Source organism: Penicillium digitatum, chromosome 6 (genome assembly GCF_016767815.1).
Source record: "Penicillium digitatum chromosome 6, complete sequence".
Taxonomy (NCBI): domain Eukaryota; kingdom Fungi; phylum Ascomycota; class Eurotiomycetes; order Eurotiales; family Aspergillaceae; genus Penicillium; species Penicillium digitatum.
In genome coordinates, this window is record NC_089389.1 from 2,070,314 (window position 1) to 2,094,060 (window position 23,747).

The 23,747-nt window shown below is 50.1% G+C and overlaps 12 protein-coding genes across 12 annotated transcripts; 6 read left to right on the forward strand and 6 right to left on the reverse strand.

The window, feature by feature from the left end:
* Positions 1-464: 464 nt before the first annotated feature.
* On the forward strand, positions 465-844 carry Pdw03_5741 (phosphatidylserine decarboxylase; the record flags this gene model as incomplete). The annotated part of the gene is made up of 3 exons (XM_066101156.1): positions 465-560; positions 640-702; positions 770-844. The coding sequence occupies 3 exons, from the start codon at positions 465-467 to the stop codon at positions 842-844; spliced, it is 234 nt and encodes a 77-aa protein (XP_065958096.1).
* A 646-nt stretch (positions 845-1,490) lies between these two features.
* Positions 1,491-2,035, forward strand: Pdw03_5742 (putative phosphatidylinositol n-acetylglucosaminyltransferase gpi3 subunit; the record flags this gene model as incomplete). Its single annotated transcript, XM_014682731.1, has 2 exons — positions 1,491-1,586; positions 1,640-2,035. 2 exons carry the CDS (start codon positions 1,491-1,493, stop codon positions 2,033-2,035), a joined length of 492 nt encoding a protein of 163 aa, XP_014538217.1.
* A 2,084-nt stretch (positions 2,036-4,119) lies between these two features.
* Pdw03_5743 (Membrane fusion mating protein FIG1) lies at positions 4,120-5,094 on the reverse strand (the record flags this gene model as incomplete). Its single annotated transcript, XM_014682732.1, has 4 exons — positions 4,120-4,498; positions 4,549-4,876; positions 4,935-5,003; positions 5,064-5,094. The coding sequence occupies 4 exons, from the start codon at positions 5,092-5,094 to the stop codon at positions 4,120-4,122; spliced, it is 807 nt and encodes a 268-aa protein (XP_014538218.1).
* Positions 5,095-6,094: 1,000 nt separating this feature from the next.
* Pdw03_5744 (Exonuclease, putative) lies at positions 6,095-8,428 on the reverse strand (the record flags this gene model as incomplete). Its single annotated transcript, XM_014682734.2, has 3 exons — positions 6,095-8,147; positions 8,207-8,354; positions 8,416-8,428. The coding sequence occupies 3 exons, from the start codon at positions 8,426-8,428 to the stop codon at positions 6,095-6,097; spliced, it is 2,214 nt and encodes a 737-aa protein (XP_014538220.2).
* A 313-nt stretch (positions 8,429-8,741) lies between these two features.
* Pdw03_5745 (putative translation machinery-associated protein) lies at positions 8,742-9,378 on the forward strand (the record flags this gene model as incomplete). Its single annotated transcript, XM_014682735.1, has 3 exons — positions 8,742-8,910; positions 8,961-9,045; positions 9,096-9,378. 3 exons carry the CDS (start codon positions 8,742-8,744, stop codon positions 9,376-9,378), a joined length of 537 nt encoding a protein of 178 aa, XP_014538221.1.
* A 420-nt stretch (positions 9,379-9,798) lies between these two features.
* Positions 9,799-10,918, forward strand: Pdw03_5746 (Regulatory protein SUAPRGA1; the record flags this gene model as incomplete). Its single annotated transcript, XM_014682736.1, has 4 exons — positions 9,799-9,979; positions 10,087-10,267; positions 10,349-10,830; positions 10,893-10,918. 4 exons carry the CDS (start codon positions 9,799-9,801, stop codon positions 10,916-10,918), a joined length of 870 nt encoding a protein of 289 aa, XP_014538222.1.
* Positions 10,919-11,385: 467 nt separating this feature from the next.
* Positions 11,386-13,022, reverse strand: Pdw03_5747 (DNA primase; the record flags this gene model as incomplete). Its single annotated transcript, XM_014682737.1, has 3 exons — positions 11,386-12,520; positions 12,578-12,775; positions 12,838-13,022. The coding sequence occupies 3 exons, from the start codon at positions 13,020-13,022 to the stop codon at positions 11,386-11,388; spliced, it is 1,518 nt and encodes a 505-aa protein (XP_014538223.1).
* Positions 13,023-14,682: 1,660 nt separating this feature from the next.
* On the forward strand, positions 14,683-16,918 carry Pdw03_5748 (putative basic proline-rich protein; the record flags this gene model as incomplete). Its single annotated transcript, XM_066101157.1, has 2 exons — positions 14,683-15,622; positions 15,690-16,918. The coding sequence occupies 2 exons, from the start codon at positions 14,683-14,685 to the stop codon at positions 16,916-16,918; spliced, it is 2,169 nt and encodes a 722-aa protein (XP_065958097.1).
* A 574-nt stretch (positions 16,919-17,492) lies between these two features.
* On the forward strand, positions 17,493-18,037 carry Pdw03_5749 (Profilin; the record flags this gene model as incomplete). Its single annotated transcript, XM_066101158.1, has 4 exons — positions 17,493-17,505; positions 17,554-17,654; positions 17,710-17,844; positions 17,903-18,037. The coding sequence occupies 4 exons, from the start codon at positions 17,493-17,495 to the stop codon at positions 18,035-18,037; spliced, it is 384 nt and encodes a 127-aa protein (XP_065958098.1).
* A 581-nt stretch (positions 18,038-18,618) lies between these two features.
* Positions 18,619-19,672, reverse strand: Pdw03_5750 (NAD(P)-binding domain; the record flags this gene model as incomplete). The annotated part of the gene is made up of 4 exons (XM_066101159.1): positions 18,619-19,008; positions 19,083-19,412; positions 19,460-19,547; positions 19,617-19,672. The coding sequence occupies 4 exons, from the start codon at positions 19,670-19,672 to the stop codon at positions 18,619-18,621; spliced, it is 864 nt and encodes a 287-aa protein (XP_065958099.1).
* A 676-nt stretch (positions 19,673-20,348) lies between these two features.
* On the reverse strand, positions 20,349-22,028 carry Pdw03_5751 (Tryptophan synthase beta subunit-like PLP-dependent enzymes superfamily; the record flags this gene model as incomplete). Its single annotated transcript, XM_014682740.2, has 2 exons — positions 20,349-21,908; positions 21,975-22,028. The coding sequence occupies 2 exons, from the start codon at positions 22,026-22,028 to the stop codon at positions 20,349-20,351; spliced, it is 1,614 nt and encodes a 537-aa protein (XP_014538226.2).
* A 263-nt stretch (positions 22,029-22,291) lies between these two features.
* On the reverse strand, positions 22,292-23,499 carry Pdw03_5752 (Alcohol dehydrogenase superfamily, zinc-type; the record flags this gene model as incomplete). Its single annotated transcript, XM_014682741.1, has 2 exons — positions 22,292-23,191; positions 23,323-23,499. 2 exons carry the CDS (start codon positions 23,497-23,499, stop codon positions 22,292-22,294), a joined length of 1,077 nt encoding a protein of 358 aa, XP_014538227.1.
* Positions 23,500-23,747: the final 248 nt, after the last annotated feature.

The following is a 23,747-nucleotide window of genomic DNA, read 5'->3' on the forward strand; positions in this document are numbered from 1 at the left end:
CTCTGGGTTGCGGCTGCAAAGGTAAGGAAACACTCGAGGGTTATAGATTTCCTCTCGGAGTTGTGAGCTCAAATGGAAGGGGGGCAAAACAAGAATAAGTCCTGGATCCATTGCTATGCAGTATAAGTTCGCAAAGACTGAAGGGGTGAGAGTATGATGATTTCTTCCGATCTACACACGAAGCTTCAATCAGAAGCTCGTCACACAGGACATTGATGATCTTGTGTAAAGACCCGACATTGATGAGTAAAATCTCGGTCAACGAGGCTGAACCTGGCTTATTAATAGTGCCCTCTGCTCGTAGCACGTGTGGGGATGAGGTAGACATGAGATCATCTTGACTCTTATAAAATGCAATCCTCGCTCAGATGAATAAATGTAGCGAGATGCCACGCAGTATCTAGCATACTCAATTTGAACATTTGCCTACTTGTTTCGTTTTTTTCCCAGAAACGCTGAATATCATGGGCGAAAGCAAAGTCACCGACAAGTCCGGTAATGATATCAATCGTGGCGATTATGTTTGGACCAAAATCCGCGGTGGAACGCATGAAGGACATGTTAGTAAACGCTAACTTACGGACAACTCTTTGTTGGGCTTATAGGAGCCTAGGGAACGCTAATGATTTACATTTGTAGGTGGAAGAGGTAATCATAGATCAGCAACGAGCAGAAGAGGTTGATGTGAAGAATCCGCCCAAAGTGAGTCGAACAGTATGATCCGGGAATTTGACTAGATGGATGCTAATAACGCGTTGTCTTTGAACAGGTACGCTTCCAGAATAAGGATGGTAAAATGGTGGCACATAACCCAGGCACCTTGGAAATATACGATACCTCATGAGAGCTAGATGAAAGCAGTCAGCATATTCTTGTTGGGGTTATTGTGATGGATCTTATACTTCATGTCGAGTGCTATAGGCTGGTTGTATGGCGTGAATTACTCCATTTTCCTTTCTATCGGCAGGAAGCTTCTTAGATCTTCTCAAATTCCGGTTCTGACTAAAATCCTAAATCCTGATTGATAGAGAGATGCCACTAGGAGGATGGGTCAGGGTTTGGCACATCCAGTTACTCAACTGATTCCTCCTCGCTCTTCAAATGAGGCAAAGTAGCCCAATAGATGCTGGTTCAAACAAGCATTGGATACCGTCCTAAATTTCGAAAAGGCGTTCGGAGACTTTTCTGATCGGTTGCAACTGTTGCAAGTTGCACTGTGATGTCATCCGCACTTCATCCCTCGCCTTAATGGAGAAGCTGCAGCTACAGAGCCTCTCTTAGTGGGAACATGGCTCGCTACTAGTTCAATCAAGCTCACTAGCCCCTTGTCACCGTGCCAGCGATGAGCTTGACGCCACTTTCAACGGTGCTGATTTGCTACTTGGTGGCATATACCACATAGTTACATCATAGGCCTCAAATATAAAAAGCGACCCGGACTCCTTTTGTTATCATCCTGCTCTTTGCAACTCTCAAAAGACAGATTTGCAATGAGTACTTCCTCGAAAGCTACCAACGCCGCAAATTTCAAACAGGGTGCTTTTAACCCTTCGGCCCCTCGCGGCGACCCAATTACCGACAAGGGCGTAAGTTTGACCTGATCAATCACAATCGGACTCCAGATAAACTAATCCTGCAGCATCAACTCGGTCGCAAAATCAATGAGGCTGACCAGCATCCCGAATACCACGGGCAGCCATTCCCTTCCGGCACCGCCCCAGCAAGCAACTCCCATGTCCCCAACCCCATTTCCTCAGTCCCCGGTCAAGGCAATAACTCCAGTGTGAGCGCGGGACAAGAAAATGAAGTCGCCACTTACACGTCGGCTTCGGAGACATTACGAGGAGCCACCTCGGGTGATGTGAACCGCGGCCTAGGGACACCGATGCAGCGCCAGACCAACACCGAGGTCAGGCATAACGGCGCGCATGGCCGTAAGAAGCAAACTTCCGGGCTGGAAGGTATTGGCTCCTCGATGCAAGAGCGTGGTAGTGGTGGCCAGTTCGCAGAACAGCGTGCCCTCGAGCGAGAATAGGTTGCTGTAAGTGGCGCATATGGCAACAAAGTTGATCGTCCCAGCGCCGAGGAGAGCTACAGTCAAAGTCGGCGTGAAGGCCTTTGTCAAGAATGAAAATCAAAATCAACCACCTAGCGTAATATGGGGCGACAGAGCAAGGACATAGATCTTTTTTTTTCCACCAAGCCCAAGCTGCTTTTCCCACTGATGTTTCAACGGAAGGTTGTTTCTGGCCTTTGAAATATTCACACAAGGCCGAGGGAAAGAACTCGTCAAAAAGCGATATCCGAATGATAAATTTTCTAAAGTCTGACGTGGAGGCCTCTTAAATGAATGAAGCATAGACGTGAAAATCATGCTGGTCTCGATCGTGTTTGACGTAGCCAGTGTTTGCTTTGCGTTCTTTGTCACTTTCAGTCCACAAAACCTGTTCCACGTGCTTCCGTGGAAGCTCAGCCTTCATCTGCTCTCTTTCAAAGATCTCGCGAGAGACTCTTTCTGGCTACATTTAACTATAGATACACATCCTTCCTAACTATTGTTCTACACACATTCACCGCCCATATATGCTATGGCAGTGGTGTTGAGTCCCCGGGAATAAGCATGGCTACAAGGACCCTACCCAACTTGCGAACCACCTTGATCAGAAGGAGTCTTTGGCCTACTTTCTGGCAGTCAATCTTATAATTGCTAGAACGTAACGAGTGCGTTCCAAGTCTCAAATTGGGGTAAGAGCACAACCAAGCAACTTCTTAGCAATGTTTTATCTGCGAACGCAGGGTTGACTTGAGCTACCCAAGAAGCCTGATTGGATGCGAAGCATGATCCTTCTTTTAGAAGGCTCTTTATTTACACATTTACATATCTCATCTGGGACAGATGCCACGGACGACTCATAATTGAGCCAAGAAATCGTCTTCGACTGGATGAGTCTGCGAAAATGAATATGATGACAGCGAATTCTTTTGCCCGCAAATACCCATCGCCAACCCTGACGACGATCCTGAATAGATCCGCACTGGTAGCCAGGACAGGATGTTGAATGAGATTCCTGCTTGGAAATTTGAAGGAAATCGATTCGGAAGAGTTCGATTTACAAGGAGCGTGGGTCTGTCGTGACATGACGCAGCCGATGGGGAAAAGGGTATGCAGAAAGGATCCTTCCAAATCGTCCAAGAGGTGATTTCACCTGCTGAAAAAGGTACAGGTCCCGTTGTCGATATGTCCGATGCTCCACAGTGGATGTACAGCTGAAGATAGCTCGCCATGCCGATATCGACAGTTCCCATAGAGGCTGGATGCAATCCTGTCCCTTGTGCGGCCCTCAGAGGACCCGGAAAATGTATATATATCACACAATTACACAACTTTGTTATCAAATCGATGCCAAAATCATCTATCTACGATGGCTTCAAACATCAGGTAGTGCGCAATGAGTTCTGATCTTGGAGGTTACCACTTCGAGCGATTGGGAGATTTAAGTTATGAAGACTAAGCTTTAGTGTCATTTTGACAGGGTGTCATGAGGACTAACTATCATTTGCAGTTCTGCGGAAGAAGAAAAAGGCGAACACAGCGTGGGAATAAAAAAAAAAGAGGCTGTGGTATACATGACCAGATCAAACAAACGCCGTGTGCTGAACATAAAACAAAAGGCCACTCAAAAACACCAGTAAAAAAAAAGGATCTGTACAAAAATGTGACTCATTACACTGCATTCATTCTATCCCGGAGGATCGGCAGAGTTGCCAAAGATAAATCCCGAGGTAAAACGACAGTCATGTCTCATGTCAAATCGCAAGAAAAAGCATGCGAGGATCCATATTCTCAAAAATGTTCGTAAAATTCAACCGTCCAAGTCCCAAATTCCCCTTGGGGAAACCAAAATGTCCCAAGTGTCGTGTGTTCCGTTCCCACCCATTCCGTGATTGTGAGCCATTGCCGCGTGCTCGTAGGTATTATTCATTTCCCATTGGTGTCGTTCCGTTATAATGGTAAGGTATTTCGTAGGCGAAGAAGAAGTAGGTTGTAAGCAAGTCGCGAAAAGAAAAAGAAAAGAGAGCGAGTTTCCTTGCTTTGGCATCGAGGATGATTGGATTTGATTATTCCTCGTCAGTCAGTTTGCGGATCAGACTTATACTTAAGATCATCATCAATAGACCAACAGTTACTATGACCAGTAGGACAAAGCCAAACCAGCCAAGCACCATTGCAGAAGAGCCGACGCCGCTCTTTACACTTCCATTGCCCATGTCTTGGGCGATCGTACTGGCAGCGACAGATGCTGTGTGCTGCCACAGTACGGACACGAGAACGAAAACCGAGGAGACAAAAATGAGGGCTAGCGCGGCCTGGGAGACGGGGCGCGAGGGGAAAGGCTTGACGTCATGATCGGATCCAGACTCGTCGATCTCCTCGTGCCAGCCAGGGAATGTCGCTAGAATGATGAAACAGAAGAATGCGAGAATGACAGCAACAATCCTGCATGAGCGTTAGAGTTGTCTAGCAGTAAGAAAGTGCGAGTGACTCACAGCAGATATGGAAACACTACAGCATCCTTGAACGTCGAAGCAACCCAGATCAAGTTCAGCGGATCTTGGTCCACGGTGACAATCTCAGCCAACGCCGTTGCATTGGCATTGCAAATGAAAGATCCCTTATCGGGCTGAACACAGATACCGAAATATCCCACTCGGACTTCCAACTCTGCACCTCCGACGATGTTGGAGATTGCTGTCACAACACCTGGGTCGACTTGAGCGAGATCCCTGATCGGGTTGTACTTTTCATAGAACAGAGAGATAAGGAAGATGTTGGGGATTTGCGGGGATGATGAAGAGCAGCCGGCCAACAAAAGCGCTTAAATTTCTCAGCAAACTTCCAGCAGCAAAGACCAATAAGCAAGGTGGACACTCACACAACAAGATAATCGCAACTGCGATAATAATCATCAACACATGGTGGTAGCCGATCATTGGAATGAATCCTGGATGGAGAATTAGCGACAATTCCATTGTCAGCGATCTCTTGGTACCTTGTCACTTACGGGCCCATTTTTGAGCAAAGGAAGTAGCCATTGTGCTCGGCTAGGACCACCTCGAGGTCGGACTCCGTCACTCTTTGCTGGCTCGCTTCTCGGGTCTCCGAGAAGGAGTTGCCTGGACTGAATGAGATCACAGAGCTCAGTTGCAACGCCCCGAAGCACCCTTATTCTTTATTTGTGTGGTTCGGATAACAAGTGAAACAAGATCGAGATTGTTGGAATGGAATGTAGATGAAGAATGTAGAGGGTTGGATAAAAGGCCAGTTCTTTCAGGGCGTATTCAAATGCAAAGAAGACTCGGAAAATTATCCAAAAAATTAGATAATATTTGTCGAATTCGAATTTTGTGCCTAGAGTGGCTTATCTAGATAGGTCAGAGATAGGATATGACTTGACAACCTGTGGGTATGTAGTGCAGGTGGGAAGTATATGAAAGAGAGGGAATGTGTAGAAAGGATGAAAAGCAAAGAAGGGATTGTAGCTGGAACAATACTCAACGTCAGGCTAATTGACAGATTCTCCAAATCTTTCTAGAGGCTGGGAATAAGGCAAGAGTATGTGCTGTAAGAAATCTAGGAGGCTGGGCCAACCGCTCTTGTTTACTCTCCCGCTTCCCTGGTAACCAGTTCAGACCGCCTTCTAAGTGGATATTTCTGCCCACTCACATGGGACGGAATGGGACGTGCTAGTCCAGATCTGGACTAGTGCAGATCATAACCTTTTGCCCCACTTCCACAAGCCACGCGATTCACCCAGCCTCTTAGATATTGGGCCGTCTACTTAGTTACACTACGTAGTACGCAGAAGAATCTACTCTGTTCCATGGGGCTTATTTCAATGTTTTAACGTTTCAAGATGCTAAGATTTTCAAACCCTATCCAACGCTATGTCAAACAATAGCCCCAATTTAAAAGCATTAACACCTCAAGTTACGCGCCAAAGTGGAACCCACCAAACCAGTGTTCCAATGCTACCCCGGATTCAAAGACCCAATTTTCCCGTCCTAATGCTCCGTGATCAAATAAAGATGTAGCCTACTTTGCGGCGAAAGAAAAGCGTTTGAGATCAAGAGTAGTAAAGTGCCCTGTGCTTGGCTCATCCTCGTCTTCATCATCCTCACTGTCCGGGACAATCAGATCTTCGCTGCCTTGGGTTCCCGCAAAAGAGGACCATTTGCGTGTAACAGGAGAAGAAGCTTCAATCAGAGGTTCAGAGGCTTCGGCATCCCGGAGTTTAGTAGGAATGTTGATGGTGTTAGATCGACGGAGAGCGGATTGCCCCATCCGCTGGAGTGGCGTCAGGCGTCGTTGAAACAAGTTGCTCCGTGCAATCGCGGCTGGGCTTCTGGGGGTCGAGGGCATTGAAGGTCGTTGAGAAGTCTGAACCGCAGGAGTCTTAGTCGTCATAGAGTTGGCTGCGGCTGTGTCGGGCTTTTGCCCCGCTTGAAAAGTAAACTTGGACAGTACATTTGAGTTTTGTCGGTCAACGTGATGGTCAAGAGCCTGACTGAAACCTGGGGAGCTCGGTGTGGCATCCCCGGGACTGTCCTGAGATGTTTCGAGGTTCTCGGTCATCACGGCTTTGTTGGAGATGGAGCTAGGAGGAGTTTCAACTTCACTGGGCTTGCCAGATATCTCAAGGTTGTTCTTGCGTCTAGACTCAGCAGACGAAGGCGTAGTACTGGGATCTGGAATTCTGGACATGATATCTTCTGCCATTTCATCAGAGAAGACACCGCCTACTGATTTGCGTGACCGTTTTGACCGAAAGGGCTTTTGGCCACTGGGGCTATCCTGTTCTGAAGTAGGAGCAAAAAACCGACTACGAGCAGGGGAACAAGCAGGTAGAGAATCTCCTTCAACCTCAGAGCAAAGTCTCTGTCTCTTTGTACACTGCAAGGTCGACGACTTGGCACTTTGGGCCAAGAATGATGAGCGTTCCACACTCCGAACCATAGGGCTAAGGCCTTGGTCAGAAAAGGCTCTGAGAGGTGTGGATCTGACCGAGTTGGAGCGGAAGGGCGCCGCATTGGCCTGCCAGGTGTTGTTTGCATTGCGCTCCAGGAGTCGTTGCTGGCTCGGAGACGGGGTCAGGCTATTAGGGTCCAGCTCGGCCAGCGGCGTCCTCTTCGGGGTGAAGAATGAGTTGATGGACTTTTTGGGCTTCAACTCAGAGGAAGTACCCAATGTCAGTCGGCGACTGATGCCAAGAGTCCATCGATTTGCGGCTAGTGGCTTTAGAGTGATTGGTTCCTTAGTAGTTGGATCCAGATCGCCACGAGAAACTCCAACGGCAATTTGCGGCTCCATATCGGCGCCGATATATGGCAGGACGGCCAAATTCACATCATCATCAGGTAAAGTCAGAGTCACTAGCTTTTCAGCTTTGCGGCAGAAGACTCGCTGGTAGAGGAAGGTCAACTCAGCCTGTTTGAAGTTGGCAAGGTAGTCTGCTGGGACTCGGAAATTGCCATCAAATTGGAGCATGCGCAGGGCTTTTTCAACATTTCGATGTTTGCGAATGATCCGGTAGGCAGTCTTCAGTCCCAGTTTGGGAATATTTGCCAAGTAGTCACAACCGCTCAAAATGCACATATTTCTGAAGTCTGGATCACTGAAACCAACCAAGTTAACCTCGCGGCAAGCAGTAAAATCAGCGCGATTTATTTCAATGCACTCCCCGTGCTGATCCAATTTGGAGATCAATCGCTTTGCCCCAAAAACAAGCAAGTCCGAGTCCTCGGATATGATTCCGTGAATGTCACCCTGTTGCTCCAGGTACACCAACTGGGCATCTGCTTCATACGGGGCCACCACATATTGCACATTCATCTGCTTCAGTTCCTCGATCAACTGCCGGGCCATGTAGGGTGTTACATCGACGGCCTTTTGGAACTCCTGGTAAGCTTCTGGCATCTTGCCTTTCCGTTGTAACTCCAGCCCAAGGGTCTTGCTTTCCTGACGTCGCTTATAGCGATCCTGTTCGGTCCCTGCCTTGCTGGGCAGATTGTCTCCATCGAAAACGAGGTAGGGTTTCACCCCAAAGAAAAGAAGCATGCGGACCCGATTGAGGACGAAATCAATGTGCCTGCCACAAGATAGCATGATCAGTAAAGGGCTTAGGGAGAAGATCTCAAATAGACATACTTCCTAGTAGGATTGTCCAGGACCAAATCCACAGAACAAGCAACTGTTCCACGGTGCAGCCATCCATATGCATCAACTCCAAGAGTTTGCCCATTGAAATTTTTAACATGACAGGGTTTCTGAATGGACTTGAGAAGCCCGTGCAGTCCTGTTTCTTTGCGTTAAAGTCATCTTTCATTTCCCCCCTAGAAAGTCACAAGTCAACATACCTTTGATACCCATGGTGGACACCGTTCGAGGGACAGGCGGGTCCTCGTATTCAAGCAATAAATGATAACATAAGTTGAAATTTCCAAAAGAAGGAAAAAGGTAAATAGGAAATACAATGCGAGGTCCAAATCCAGTCTCACTTAGAGAATTAAAGGAGTAAATAACTACTGGAATGTCCCTATATCGACGCGCAGACGCGCTTTCCTCGAGTGGGGAAGGCGGTGATATCGGAGTCACCGCCTTTTAATGCCGGTGCTTCCACGAAAATAATCGTCGAAATCTACGGCGGAGTGTTTGGAGTAATTCTTGTCCTCAGCCCGCCACCATGCCCGTTACTCTAGAAAAAGTGCACAAGCAGATTTCCAAGAAGCGCAGCTCCACTAATGTGCTTCATGAAAATAGTCGCGATGCCCACCGACTCCGCAAAGCTGGTGCTCGCGACGATCGATTGTCCCGCCATAACGCCACTGTGAACCGTGCAAGACAGCCATACTGTGAGACAGCTATCTATTTCAATTGAAGACCACCCAGCTGACCCAAACAGTGGACCGAATTAATTACATCTTTGAGGCTATTCAAGAGCTTACCGAGGCCCTTTCAACGGAAGAGATTTCCGAGTTCGTCGCCAAGTATGTAACACCAACGATCTGGGAACAAATTCAAAACTAACCCAACCCAGGTACATTGACCGTGACACTGAGGAGATCAAACAGCTCGAGTCAGAGCGCCGGAAGGGACGTCCTCCTAGCAAGCGCGAAGAAGCCTTGAAACAGCGAGTGCAAACCGAGGATCGGGAGTGGTCAACTGGACTTTGGATGCCCGATCTAGGGGATCAATATGCGATGACCGCAATGAAGAACTGGAATGGGCATTGGTCGGGTCTCAGTGCGATCAAGTTCATGCGGTTCACGAAAGCCGGAGACAAACTCACATCTACTTTCCCCCCGAAGAGCATGTCATAATCACGATTCCTTCTTTTTCTATCTTTTTTTTTGTCTGGTGTCCAAAAAGACTGGGTTGGCGCATTATGGGTACAATGGATTCTTTTCTAGATTCCGTACAGCCGAATTTTCTCGAATATACCATTTCAATGCGGTTATATCATTCGTCTAGTATCCCTCAATGCGCCAGGCCTTCCATCAGCCGTTCGTGCGCATACAGTAGAGCTAGTCATGATAGGAGTTCCAATCAACTCAAATCACTCACTGTTCTCTTTGATGAGAGTCAATTGAAAATGTTTGTGCCTTTTGCCGAATGTCAAACCAAGTTGCGTGGTCGCGCGCCAAAGTAGAAGTGCCGGTCTTGGCATTCGTAATAACTTGTCTCAATTACTTTTTCCCCAAGCTCTCATCCTCATCTACTCTAGACCATCCACATTCACAATGCTTTCTCTTCGCACTATCACACGCTCTATCCCGCGCACTTTCTCGCGCTCCGTTGCCACTTCGGCTCTGCGCCCAGCACTTCCCAAGCTCGCCCTCCAGCAACCTTGGAAGCAGGCTACTAAGCCCGCCTACGCTGCCTTCTCGACCACTAGCATCTTCAAGGCTCCTTCATCTGAAGGTAAGATGCTTTAAAGAATCTTTCAGAGAGTCCGCCGAAATCAGAGCTTTTCTAGTAGCGGATTCTTGATGTGGTCATGGGCTGATTCTAGATTTTCCTTCTCACAGTCGACATTGAGCTTCTCGCCAAGCTCGAGGATGAGCTGAAGCACGAGAATTCTTCCGAAATCCCTGAATTTGAGGAGCAACTGGAAGCCATCGAAGAGACTATTAAGCACGGCGAGTGGCAGGTGAAGGATATTGCGGGAGACCAAGAGGTCATCCTTACCAAGAAGTTCGGCACTGAGAAGTACGATTCATACAACCATTCCACTTTTTCTTTTCTTACCATTCTAATGGTGAATGCTAATTAATATGCGCGATTGTTTAGCATCCGTGTCAGCTTTACCGTCGCCGATATCCAGAACATCAGCGAACAGGACGACTTCGACGACGCCTCTCTGGCCGATGAGATGGACTTCCAGAACCAGTCTCGCGGCCATGATGCCGAGGCCTCCGCCGAGGAGGACATCGAGCAGCCGGAGCCAAGCTTCCCTGCTCGTGTTACCATCACCGTTGAGAAGCCCAACCACGGTGCTCTTCTGATCCAGACCGTTGTCCAGGACGGTGTGTTCCAGATCGAGGAGGTCTCCCACTTCGCCAAGGCTGAGCTCGCCCAGTCTTTAACTGCTGAGAAGGATTGGGCTCGCCAGAGCCTCTACGCAGGCCCCCCCTTCGAGAACCTCGATGAAGACCTTCAGGGTCTGTGGGACCGCTACCTCGAGGACCGTGGCCTCAACACCGAGTTCGCTAACATGGTCCCTGACTATATCTCCGTTAAGGAGCAAAAGGAGTACTTGCGCTGGTTGGAGAGTATGTCTACCTTCCTACATATTGCTTCTGTGACTCGTGCTAACAACACTTTTCTCCTTTAGCCGTCAAGAACTTCATTGGTGCTTAAATTAACTACCCCATTTAACCTTCGGCAGATTTCCTGTTAATCCTGTCGGAGGTGCTTTTTGTTAATGAGAAGATGTCATGCTATGGAGATGCCACCCTCGTGCCTCCATGTCATGGTGTGCTTCAGTGCAACTACTTGTACCAATATTTCCAATATACAATCACTTCACTTACTACACGGCCATAGTTCTACTTCTATTCTAATTTGCACAGCTTGCAAGTTGACACGTTCCACATCCGAGTGGTTATCGATATTCAATTGATAGATTCGAATGCGAACAAGGTAATAAATGTTGAATCAGGCTGATTGATAGCAAATCACTCAGTTTCATTCACCATAGACCCCAACTCCTCGAAAGTGCAATCATTTGATATGATTGAAGTCCAAAATTAAATCAGTGGAGGTAATTAACAAAACATAAAGTCATAATCCTATGAGGGAAAGCTAGGCACAGGGAACTGGTGCGGTCAAAATTCCATAGGATCGGCCTTGATAGCAGAGCCACTGTCGTCGCGTTCACGCTTGCCAGCACGCTCTTCCCTAATGAGGCCTGCGATGAATGAACGAAAGAAGTCGATGTATGGTTTCAGGCTGGTCTTTTCATAGTCCTGCACCTTCCGACTACCCTTCATGTCGGAACCGTTCATCGTGCTTCCTTCAACATCAGGGATGTCTGCCTCCGCTGAGCCGGCAGGGTGTTTCGCGTCATATTCATCAATCTCAGCGAGCAGAGTCATTACCGTCGGGACGGAGAGAGGATCGAAGTGTTCGGCATTGCGAGGATCGATAGGAACACAAATACGACCAGTGCCGGGGTGGATAACAAAGGGACTCTTGAGCAAATGAATCATCTTCTTGCTGACCTCGGCATCCAGGCGTGGGTATGTATATTCCAGAACAATGTCTTGCTTCGCATCTCGGAGCGTCGCAGGGTTTAGTGTGCTACTCTTACCAGTCTTTGCAAGTGAATCAATATCAGCCCATTTACTGGTGCTGGCACGATTTGGAGAGGACTCCCATTTCCTCCTCAGGGATTCATTCAATAGCTTGTCAGGCAACAAGGACAAAAGGCGCTCGGCCTGCTCAGCGGATTCAAATGTGTCTTGGTCACCAAGTGTGGTCCGGGCAAAGTCATGTTTGAGCAACTCAAGACTGCGTACAATATGGGGATGCAGTGGGCGTTTAATGTTGACTTTCTTCCCACTTTGTGAACCTCCGCGGACCATCTCAAGATATCCAGCAATGGCTCGACGACGATCATCCGGTAGATGACGCGCACGTGGATCACACACCCAAGCATGGGCACCACGACGACCCGAGTAAACCCAGAGGATGTGTTCAAACCCAAAGTCCTCCCGGAGTGCGGTGTCAATGACCTTGATTGACATAGTCACAAATGACCAGCACTTCGCACAGATGTTCACATTCACACAACATGTACGAATATCATCATAATCAGTCAAATCAATATCGAAAACCAATTCCTTATGGACTGGCTTCATTTGGCCACCTCGTAACGTTTTGCGATCGCGTGGGTTGGTACTGTAGACAGGTCCGATTTCGAAGCGAGAAGGGTTCATCTTGAGTATGTCTTTCCGAAACCTGGCCACATGTGTTAGCTCCAGGGGCATTCGACAATAGAAATCGAATTGGTCTTACAGGTCAGCAGTTGGATATGATTGGTACCGGAGATATGCGTCATTTTGTAGCGTCAGTGCAAACTCTCGGTTGCCGAAGTCTTTTGTTGGTACAATGCCATGATTCAGCCATTGGAAAAGATATCGGAAGGGGAAAAGTCGTTGATAAAAGGCGAGCATGATATCCGAGTCCACACCAGAGGATGTGGGCACTGGAGGCCTGTTACGAGCTTTTGGTCAGCATTTCGCGTCAAGGTTGTTGTTCGCGAATTGAGCACCCACTTTTCCTTCGCAACTGGAGATTCCATCTTCACATCTCCAGTAGCCGAGAACTCATCGTCATTGTCATCATCGCCGTTGAACATGTCCTCGAGTCTGACATTAGTTTCAGTCGAGGTCTCGACTGGGGGGGCATCCGGCATTTCATCGTCATTCTGCGCAGAGCCAGGTGATACAGAGTGAGGCATTGTGGGCGAGATTTGGTGATGGGCAAAACAAATACACTCTTCAAGGTTCTCCAGGGCTTAATTGAGCCCAAACAGGAAGGCGTGACACGCGACACGCGACGCGCGAAGCCCTTTGCGCGCGTCTGCCCTAAGCCCTGTGTCACGTGCTGCCCGAAAATGGAACTGTAATCCCGAAGACAAATCAGGCCGCTAACTAGTTAACCGCTAACTACAACCTAGGCCAAAAGATCACAAGGACAAACAGAACGTTTGTTTGTCATTGCAGCGGCATATATATTACATATATATTAGGCCCTAACATCCGTTAGGGACCACAGAACTGCCATCTATGTTGTATGATCGAAAACGGATGGGATGCCTCGAGACTGTTGCTTGCTTTCACTTGAAAGAGGCAGTCGTCAACTCTGCTACAAGATGTCAAGGTACTACATCCATCCCCTTGCCGTTTGCGGCCAAAACATCTGTAGTACCTTACGGCTGTACCTCTTGTCCACCAGGATCCACGGATGACATCTAGACTTCTTGCTGTCCCAAACGACAACGGGCATGCAGGCTGCACGTCACCTTGTCGGATTGGTTGAAGCCACCTCCGGTGTCAATCTCTAACGAGAACACCATTGTTAGTTTGCGGCAAAATGCCCCATCTTCGCGCAATGTGGACTTGGCCAAACCCAGTGCTAGATTGAGATGTCCCCGTCATTGATTACAGCTGTCGATGTTACTACAGTCCACATCCGGATCAATCCCTCAGAAAATGTTATTTGGCGAGCCTGTTGGGATAGCCTTGCTGAGGGAATACTTCAAGTTCACGCGTACATTCCTTCATAGTGGCATCAACCAATGGAACGCCCCTATTCTTGGTCGGATGCTATGCCCACATTCCAGAGAGCTAACCTTGAAATTAATGACCCCTATTCGTACCTGGGGGTTTTTGGCCGCTTTTAATCTACTGGTTGAGCGTTTTGACTGCGAGACCATCGATCTGCGTGGGGTCTTTACCCCCAATCAGAGGGTCTTTTTCATCAAATGTGGTCCCGGTCAAATATGATCACCCAGCCATCGTACTGGCAGCTGCCTGGTGGCTACTCCTCTGTTAACGCTAAATATCCGAAATAGGCCTTTGCTGACCATGCAATCAAAAATACCTGTATTCTTGAACAACAATTAAGTGATATTGTCTGCGGAAAGGAAGCAATATACAGTCACGCCAACAATCCGCCAGCTACTTTTTCGGATTGTGAGGCTCCGGAGATTGCCAAGATCTTCTCACACTTCCGCATTAGGCTACTCTAGTGGATGAAGATGGAGATCTCCCCCGCTACTTACCCTACTGGTGCTCAGTCTGTCACGTTTGCATCCGAGTTCGCCATACGGATGTATCATTGCACAAAATTTCGTCCAATGGCATTTTATCTGTGCCTTTGCAATCTGTGATGAAGCTATCCTAGTACCTGCATTCGGCTTCATATGGTCACATTGCGAATCAGGTCTACCTTTCTGTCCTGAACACGACCGTGGCGCCCACATCCGTCATGACTTGGGTCCAGTCTTGTCAAACAGGGCATATAAGACCATTCATCTCTGTCCACCTCTCAGACTTTCCATCACCATCTCTTCACTCGTTAGCTTTTCCAGTTTGTTAAGACTTTGACCACTCGAAATGATCAACTCCGTTGCTATTCTGGCTCTTGCCAGCCCAGCCTTCGCCGGTATCATGCAGGCTCGTGGCGAGGATTTCGTCCGCCGCGCTGCTCAGAGCTCTGCTGCTGTTGCTGCCCCTGCCCAGGCTGAGGGCTGGGGCGAGAGCTGGTCCAAGCCGGCCGAGCACGTCTCGACTCACGACTCTTGGAGCAAGACCACTGAGTCGTGGACAACCCCGTGCACCACCTCGACCACCACTACCCCGGTGCACGAGCACACCACTACCACCCCGGTGCATGAGCACACCACCACCACCCCGGTGCATGAGCACACCACCACCCCCCCGGTGCATGAGCACACCACCACCACTCCGGGGCACAAGCATACCACCACCACCCCCCCGGTGCATGAGCATACCACCACCACCCCGGTGCATGAGCACACCACCACTCCGGTGCACAGCAACACCACCACCCCATGCACCACCTCGACCACCCCGGTGCACGAGCACACCACCACTCCGGTGTGGGAGCACACTACCACCACCCCGGTGAACGGTACCACTACCCCCTGCACCACCTCGACCACCCCGGTGCACGAGCACACCACCACTCCGGTGTGGGAGCACACTACCACCACCCCGGTGAACGGTACCACTACCCCCTGCACCACCTCGACTATCCCGGTGCACGAGCACACCACCACTCCGGTGTGGGAGCACACTACCACCACCCCGGTGAACGGTACCACTACCCCCTGCACCACCTCGACTATCCCGGTGCACAAGCACACCACCACTCCAGTGTGGGAGCACACCACCACCACCCCGGTGAACGGTACCACTACCCCCTGCACCACCTCGACCACGCCGGTGCATGAACACACCACCACTAAGCCCCACGTCCCCGTGAACCCTGGCACCACCAAGACTCTTACTTACGTGACCACTACCTGCCCTGGTAAGCCCTATAATGATCTCTACCAAACCAAACTTCTGGAACCACAAATCTTAACAATATGTTTTAGTCACCTCGTCTACCATCACTTCTGGCTCTAAGACCTGGACCGTTCCCGTCACCGGAACAAGCACCATCACCATCACCAAGACTACCGTCTGCACCCTGTGCGATGAGAAGCCTCTCACCTTCTACAACGCCACCCAGCCAGCCACCGGAGGCCCTACCGCCCCCGTCCTGAAGCCTACTGGAGATGTTGTGATTCCCCACAAGCCCGCTTCCACCAACCCCGCTGTCCCCGTTGAGACCCAGCCCGTCGAGACCAAGCCTGGTGTTCCCGTTGAGACCCAGCCCGTCGAGACCAAGCCTGGTGTTCCCGTCGAGACCAAGCCCGGTGTTCCCGTCGAGACTCAGCCCGGTGTTCCCGCTCAGACTCAGCCCAGTGTCCCTGGTGTTCCCGCTCAGACCCAGCCCGGTGTCCCCGCTGCTCCCGGCGTCCCTGCTGCTCCCGGCGTCCCTGCTGCTCCCGGCGTCCCTGCTGCTCCCGGCGTCCCTGCTGCTCCCGGCGTCCCTGCTGCTCCCGGCGTCCCTGCTGCTCCCGGCGTCCCTGCTGCTCCCGGCGTCCCTGCTGCTCCCGGCGTCCCTGCTGCTCCCGGCGTCCCTGCTGCTCCCGGCGTCCCCGCTGCTCCCGGTGTCCCCGCTGCTCCCGGTGTCCCTGCTGCTCCCGGTGTCCCCGCTGCTCCCGGTGTCCCCGCTGCTCCCGGTGTCCCCGCTGCTCCCGGTGTCCCCGCTGCTCCCGGTGTCCCCGCTGCTCCCGGTGTCCCTGCTGCTCCCGGTGTCCCCGCTGCTCCCGGTGTCCCTGCTGCTCCCGCTGAGACCCAGCCCGGCGTCCCTGCTGCTCCCGTCGAGACCCAGCCCGGTGTCCCCGCTGCTCCCGGTGTCCCTGCTGCTCCCGCTGAGACCCAGCCCGGTGTCCCCGCTGCTCCCGGTGTCCCTGCTGCTCCCGCTGAGACCCAGCCCGGTGTCCCCGCTGCTCCCGGTGTCCCTGCTGCTCCCGCTGAGACCCAGCCCGGTGTCCCTGCTGCTCCCGGTGTCCCCGCTGCTCCCGCTGAGACCCAGCCCGCTGCTCCCCCCTCTGGCACCTCTACCCCCTCCACCCCGGAGACCCCTGAGACGCCCTCTACCCCTGAGGAGCACAGCTCCACCGCCTCCTCCGGCGACTTCACCGGTGCTGCCTCCAACGTTAAGCCCGTTGCTGGCCTCCTTGCCGGTGTTGTTGGTCTCATGGCTCTCCTGTAAATCAGTTGAGCACGGCCGATCCATCTCTTGATTGAGATCTGGATTCCTCTCGGTTCATGATCTCTTTGGCCCTTGTGGTGCGGATCAGAGAGACCTCATGGGCATCTTGAGTATCTTTTGAGAATGTCTGGCCTATGCCCCGCTTGGAATTTCCTTTTGTGCTTTTAACAGGGCCGGAGAATTCAAGACCAACGGCTGCTTGGTTATTTCGAGAATTTTTTGTCGTTATCAAATTTGTTTTAAATATTCTAATAGTAATATGTCGTTTCTGTTGTTTGGATTTTGGACTCTTTCGCTCCGTGTATGTTTCAAGATCTGATTTCTCTTAGAAAAGTACTTGCATTGAATCAAAAGTCCATTTTGTTCTGTGTTAGAATGAATTCTCAGTGACGTCTCTCATTAGCCCTAAGTCTTGCAATCGAACGCAATGTAGGTGAAGATCAAATCTGACGGTCAGAGTGTGTCATTGGCTCATTTACCCTTTTATAAAGTGGAATTACCCCTCAAGCCACCAAGTCCCACCTCTGTTTTCCCCGACTTAGCTCCTATTTATCACTATCAATTTACTACCAAGATGAGCTGGCAAGGTATGCAGACTGGCCTAAACAAGCCCCTCAAGTCTAATGTTGCTGTAGGCTGGGTCGATCAAACCCTGGTGGGATCTACAAAAATCGACAAAGCCGCTATATTCTCAGCAGCAGGCGATGCCCTACTTGCCACCAGCGCAGGGTTCAATGTAAGGTTTTCGACGATCACTCTTTGAAGCTGCGGCTAAAACGACCCTCCAATAGGTTCAACAAGGAGAGGTCCAGTGTATTTTGAGAGGCTTCGAGGATTCAATCCCTCTCTACTCCGGTGGACTCTATGTCGCAGGGGAAAAGCTTATGGTCACGAAAGCAGATGATCAGAGCATATTTGCAGAGAAGGTAAGATGTTTTAATTGCAATCTTTTGGCAATAGCTTGTTAAATCGTTCGAGGATTAGGGCAAAGAGGGAGTTTGTGTGGTGAGATCATCACAATCAATAGTCATCGCACATTATCCCGAAACAGTGCAACCAAGAGAAGCTGCAAGTATTGTTGGACAATTGGCAAACTACTTGACTAGCATAGGATATTAGTTTCTACAAAAGGGGAGAAACAATCATGATCTAGTGCGGGAAATCTCTTTAATCAGAATGTACTTGACATCCGGTAGCCTCTACCCTCTCTACATCGGCTAAACGCACTGTTTGCCGAATCTGCCATCTGAGAGTATGGGCTACTGATATGGTTTTGTACAGATCGGGCAGGATCAAGTCTTGCCAACACTTATTTCGTTCTACGTTCACTTTCGGCAGGATTCGACATCAGAGGACATAAATCTTTGGCTATAAAGGCAGACGATCAGCGCATCTATGGCAGGAATGTAGGTTCGAGCCACCACGTGCTTGTTTTTATCTCGCCATCACAAATTTAGTGTCGTAGGGAGGAGAGCAAGGTGTGATCGTAGCCAAGATGAACGAGGCTATGGTGATTGCACAACATCCCGAAACAGTCCAACCAGAAGAAGCTACCAATGTCGCTGAATCACTGGCGGATTCCATGATTAGTGTTGGATACTAGGTCCCTTTCTTCTCGAGTGATAGGCACGCCGGTACCTTTCAAATCGTCTGAAGTGACTGAGACAGGAATGTCTTGACTCCTTGGAAGCATACAATATTCAAGACCACTCAAGAGAACTAAAAATCTCCTTCATCTCAATCAACCCAGAAATGTTCAAGTGTTCCTTTGTTAGAACAGGTTCATCGGCGGTCCAGCTCTTCTCACGAACCGTCTCCCAGAATTGCAACATGAGACCAATCTCTCGTCCCCACTTGGGCCATAGATTGTCATAGTGATCAAGTGATACTTGAATATAATCAGCAGGCTTTCCTGAAACCTGGGACCACAGATTGATAATTTCGCGGGTTGTTTTGGTCTCAGACTGCGCCAGAACAATCCTGCCAATTGTGAGCTGAGGTTGGTTGAAGATGGCGAGTGCGTAGATGCCCGTGTTGACCCTGGGGTCGCCGACTGTCGTGATGGGTGTGTCATCTGAGACTGGGAATAGCTGGATGTATTTCCCGCAAGTTTTCTCCATCACATCAGCCCATTAATTTCGGGGGTCGAGGATGGAAAACTAACGAGAAGATTTGGGACGATCATAGGCAGAATGATGTTGGTCCCGTAGTACCCGACCCAAAGGAAGGTGGTCTTGCTGAGTAGATCTCGATCTTGTCTGATAAATTCATCGACCTTGAGTTTTCCCTCAAAGTGAGGTATAGAATGTTTGCCGCCCGAAATCTTCACGTTGTCGGGAACAGTACTCCAGATGAAATGCTTCAGGGAGGAAATCTGAGAAGCTGCTTTAGCAAGGTTGATTCCTTGCCTAGCTTCAATGTCAATCAGTCCTTCGACGCTCTGGGTCATGAAACCAGCCCAGTAATCAGTAACGGCGTAAATGGCATATGACCCCTTTCCCAAGTTAGCTATATTTCTTTTAAGCGTAACAAGAAGGTCACCTCGAATGCCTTCACTAAGGTTTTCTCATCGTTCCAATCTGCAAGCACCATTTCGACTCCTTTCGAAGCCAATGCCTTGGATGCGTCACTGTTGACATTGCGAGTCACTCCGCGGATCCTCCAGTCACCAGACTTCAGAGCAGCAGCAATTACTGACCCTCCCTGGATGCCCGTCGCTCCAATAACAGTAAGAAGCTTAGACTCTTTTGTCATGTTGAAAGACGATGAAAAATTAGGAAATGAAAACGATTTGGTGGGGACGTAGAACTATAGGCCACAGAGCACAGTACACGTGTTCATACTGAGTTGCATCAATTGTCCCACACAGCATACTGAAATTTGGAGAGTATCCAAACAAACCGGTAGAGCTCCGAGAAGTATAAGAGGCCACTTGACTGCACTTGCCAAGGGATCAACTGGGCTTTCTGTTGTTGAGCACTCCGTAAGACAGTTACTGTTGGATTTAGACAGGATCACTTTCCTTTTCTGGTTAGCTTCGCCGTTGTGGGTTCGGCTCCCTCCGGAAGGTTCCTCCCGAGGTCCCTCACGTGTGACCGTCCCCGTAGTTGTCTCACGTAATATGAATGCTTGTCTTTATCAACGACAACATTGCATTTTTTAAGAAGGATATGCCGATCACATGCTTATCCGTGGTCTTTTTTTCTTTTTTTTCCCCTCAGACCTGTTCATGGCGACTTCAGTATCAAAAGGGGGAGAGATCTTCATATTCGAGGGTTTAATACACAAAAACAGACATAGATTGAGACAGAAGAGAGAAAACAGTGAAAGGGATCCAAAAGGTTCATGCACATGCTCCACCCTGCCCATTAAATCTCACCAAATCAATATGTTCAATGACGCATTTTGTTTCGCTTGCTAGGTCCCGGATTTATCGCAGACCCTGCAACTCCTGTTCAAGCTCCGCCTTAACAATCTCCTTAACACCCTGCCATCCAGCACTCTCCCCGACGGGGGTAACCCGACTCTCACGCTGCTCCAGACCAACGAACTCCTGGGGCAAGATCTCGGTGAAGTCATAGCCATCCTCGGAGCGCAGAGCAAGGTCGACAGCGCTAGCAAACTTAGCCGGGTGGGCAGTAGACAGCGAGATATGGGTAGCATCGGGGTTACGTGCCAGAGAGCGGCGGGTAGCAGCAACACCAACAGCAGTGTGGGGGTCAAGAATGTAACCACCGGTCTTGGAGCTCTTAGCGGAGCCGGGACCGAGACCCTTGGGGAAGGAAGTCTTGTAGATATCACGGATCATAGCGATAGTCTCCTCGTTGCTCACGCGCTCGCTCTCGAAATCGACCTTGGCGGCTTCGAGGACGGTACTGGGGACCTGGAAGCCTCCGTTCGTCTTGAGCTCATTCAGCCATCCACTGACACTCTCGCAGGCGTGCTTGCGGCGCTCGACTTCAGTACCCTTGGTAGTCTTGTAGGAGAGGAACCAGAGGAGACGCTCGAAGTTGCTACTGACGAGAATGTCCATGGCGGGGCTGTGGGTTTCCTTCACACCGTGGTCGGTGGGGGCGTCGAGGGCCTTCTTTGTGTAGTGACCACCACTGCGGAAGAAGCGGTCGAGGATGTCGTTTGCGTTAGTGGCGATCACCAGTTTGTCGATAGGGAGGCCCATCTGCTTGGCAAACCAACCGGCGAGGATGTCGCCGAAGTTGCCGGACGGGACGACCACGCGCACCTTGGAGTCCTTGTTGAAAGAAGGAATCTTGGTGAGGGAGAAGTAGGAGTAGAAGAAGTAGGTGATCTGGGCCAAGATTCGGGCCATATTAATGCTGTTGACCGCGGCGATATTGTGGGTGGAGTTCAGGTCATCATCTGCGAAGAGCGCTTTGACGATATCCTGGCAGTGATCGAATGAGCCAGCCACGGTGAGATTGTGCACATTAGGGTCCAAGATAGTTGTCATTTGCTTTTCTTGGATAGGCGAGACTCGGCCCCCATCGGGGAAGAGGATGAATACGGAGACATCCTTCTTGCCGCGAAGTCCATAAATAGCAGCTGAACCAGTGTCACCGCTAGTAGCACCAACAACAGTGAGGTGGTGTCGGTCCTTGCCAGTCTTTCCAGCATTCTTGCGAACAAGGAAATACTCGAACAGATTTCCGAGGAAACTAAGAGCAACATCCTTGAACGCAAAGGTCGGGCCGTGGAATAGCTCTAGCAGGTAGAGGTTCTTTTCAAGGAGGACAGAAGGGGTGCGTTCGGGGTGGCGGAAGGTCGAGTAGGACTTGTAGATGATGCTCTTAAGGTCTTCTCGGGGAATCTCGTCGGTGGAGATGTAGAGAGACATGATTTCAAGCGCCAAATCCTCAAAGCTCAGATCGCGCCATTCGGTCTCCCACGATTTAGGGAGGGCAGGCATTTCCTCCGGGATGAAGAGACCTCCGTCCGAGGCCAGGCCTTGAAGAACAACATCTTCAAAGGTTCTCTGGAGAGACAGATGGGTTAGTAGCATGTTTGAGATGAAATTTAGAACAGTTATTTTTCAACTCACCCCGTACTCAGCACCGCGAGTACTTAGATATTGTTGTGAGAGTGTAGGAGACATAGTGTGACCGTCAATTGAATCAACAGGAATTCCTTGAAGCCGAAGTAGAGAAGAAGAGGCGGAATGATTCATCCCACCGCGGGGGGGAATCCGAGTGTCCCAAAGTGGATTAGTGCCTCCGAGAACGGCGTTCACGTGCGTGGTTTGATTGGCTCTCACGTGTATATAGTCCAACTACTCCGTTCAATCTTTCGACTTTCGACTTCATTCATGGGCTCATCTCTATATTTCAATCATCTTCTAGTCATTTTAGTTACAGGCTTTTACTCGTTCACCAGCACGTATCTGTACCGGGCCTTTCCATCCTCCATGTCCACAATCGCCTTATTCGCATCCTTCATCGGGATCTCCTCCACCCACGGGCGGATTCCCTTTTCAGCAACAAGCTGGAACATCTCCCGTATCTCATCAGGGCTACCGACGAGGGAGCTCTGCAGCTTGATCTGGCGCATCAAGCTTCGTACAGGAGCAAAGAGTCCACCATCCTCGGGAAGGCCAACCTGCACAAAAGACCCGCCGGTCTTCAGCAGACCCAGATAATCATTAAAAGGCATCTTAGTAGACGAGACCGTGGAAACGATCAAATCCAAAGACCTCGCGTGAGCTGTAGCCCACTCCGGCTCGTCATCGGTCGCAATGTAAAGGTCTGCCCCCATCTTCAGCGAATCCTCCTTCTTCCCCAACTTCCGCGAGATAGCAACAACCTTATCAGCCCCCATGGCCTTGGCAAACAGCACGCCAAAGTGACCTAGTCCTCCAACACCAATAATGCCCACACGCTTGCCAGGACCACAGCCGTTATGCTTCAGCGGGCTGTAGAGGGTAGCGCCGCCGCACAGCATAGGCGCAGCATCCGCCGACGTGATAGCATCGGGGATCTTGATGGCAAAATGGCCGGGAACCCGGTTGTACCGCGCATATCCGCCGTAGGACTTACTGCCATTGTAGTGGATGCTGTTGTACGTGCCGACGACCTTCTTACTGCAGTAGTTCTCCTTGCCTGAGGCGCACTCCTCACAGTCACCTTGACGGCCGAGACAGGACTCGCTCTGTGCGCCGACTCCGACGCGGTCACCGACCTTGATGTCAGATACTTCACTACCAACGCGCACGACCGTGCCGACAATCTCGTGGCCAACGCAGCAGGGGTAGGCGGTGGGTCTCTGTGGCGAACATTTAGTTTTTCTTCATTTTTTTTCCCCGTACAGAGAGATGTTGGACAATCATGGTGCAAAGTATGTCAGCGAGCTCTCCCATATGTAGATCTCGCTGATATGGAAAATGGATAACATACCCAGCCACTCCGGAGAGTGTGTAAATCAGAACCACAGATGCCGCAGTGAGAGACTTTGATATCAATGTCGGTCTCCTCCCACTCTTTCGGCTGGAATTCTTGCCAGACCATCTTGCCCTCGCCGGAATTGGGATCGAGACCCATCCAGCCTTCGAACTTGTAGTCTGTTTGCGCCATTTTGTAGATTATCGGAAATCTTCACTGGACAATTCATTCCTGGGGGTTTGCCCCATTTATATCCGAATCTTAGACACGGGACATGTCCGGAGTCCCACTCGGTTTTGCACATTCTCGGACTGGAAACTTCGGTTTGATGAATAATTTGTAAGCGATGTTCGTCAATGGGTCCGTATTCGAGATGTGGATTTCTGATGTGAGAGCCGATAGAGAGTGTGTTGCTCATCTAGTTGGAGCAAGGAATAGGT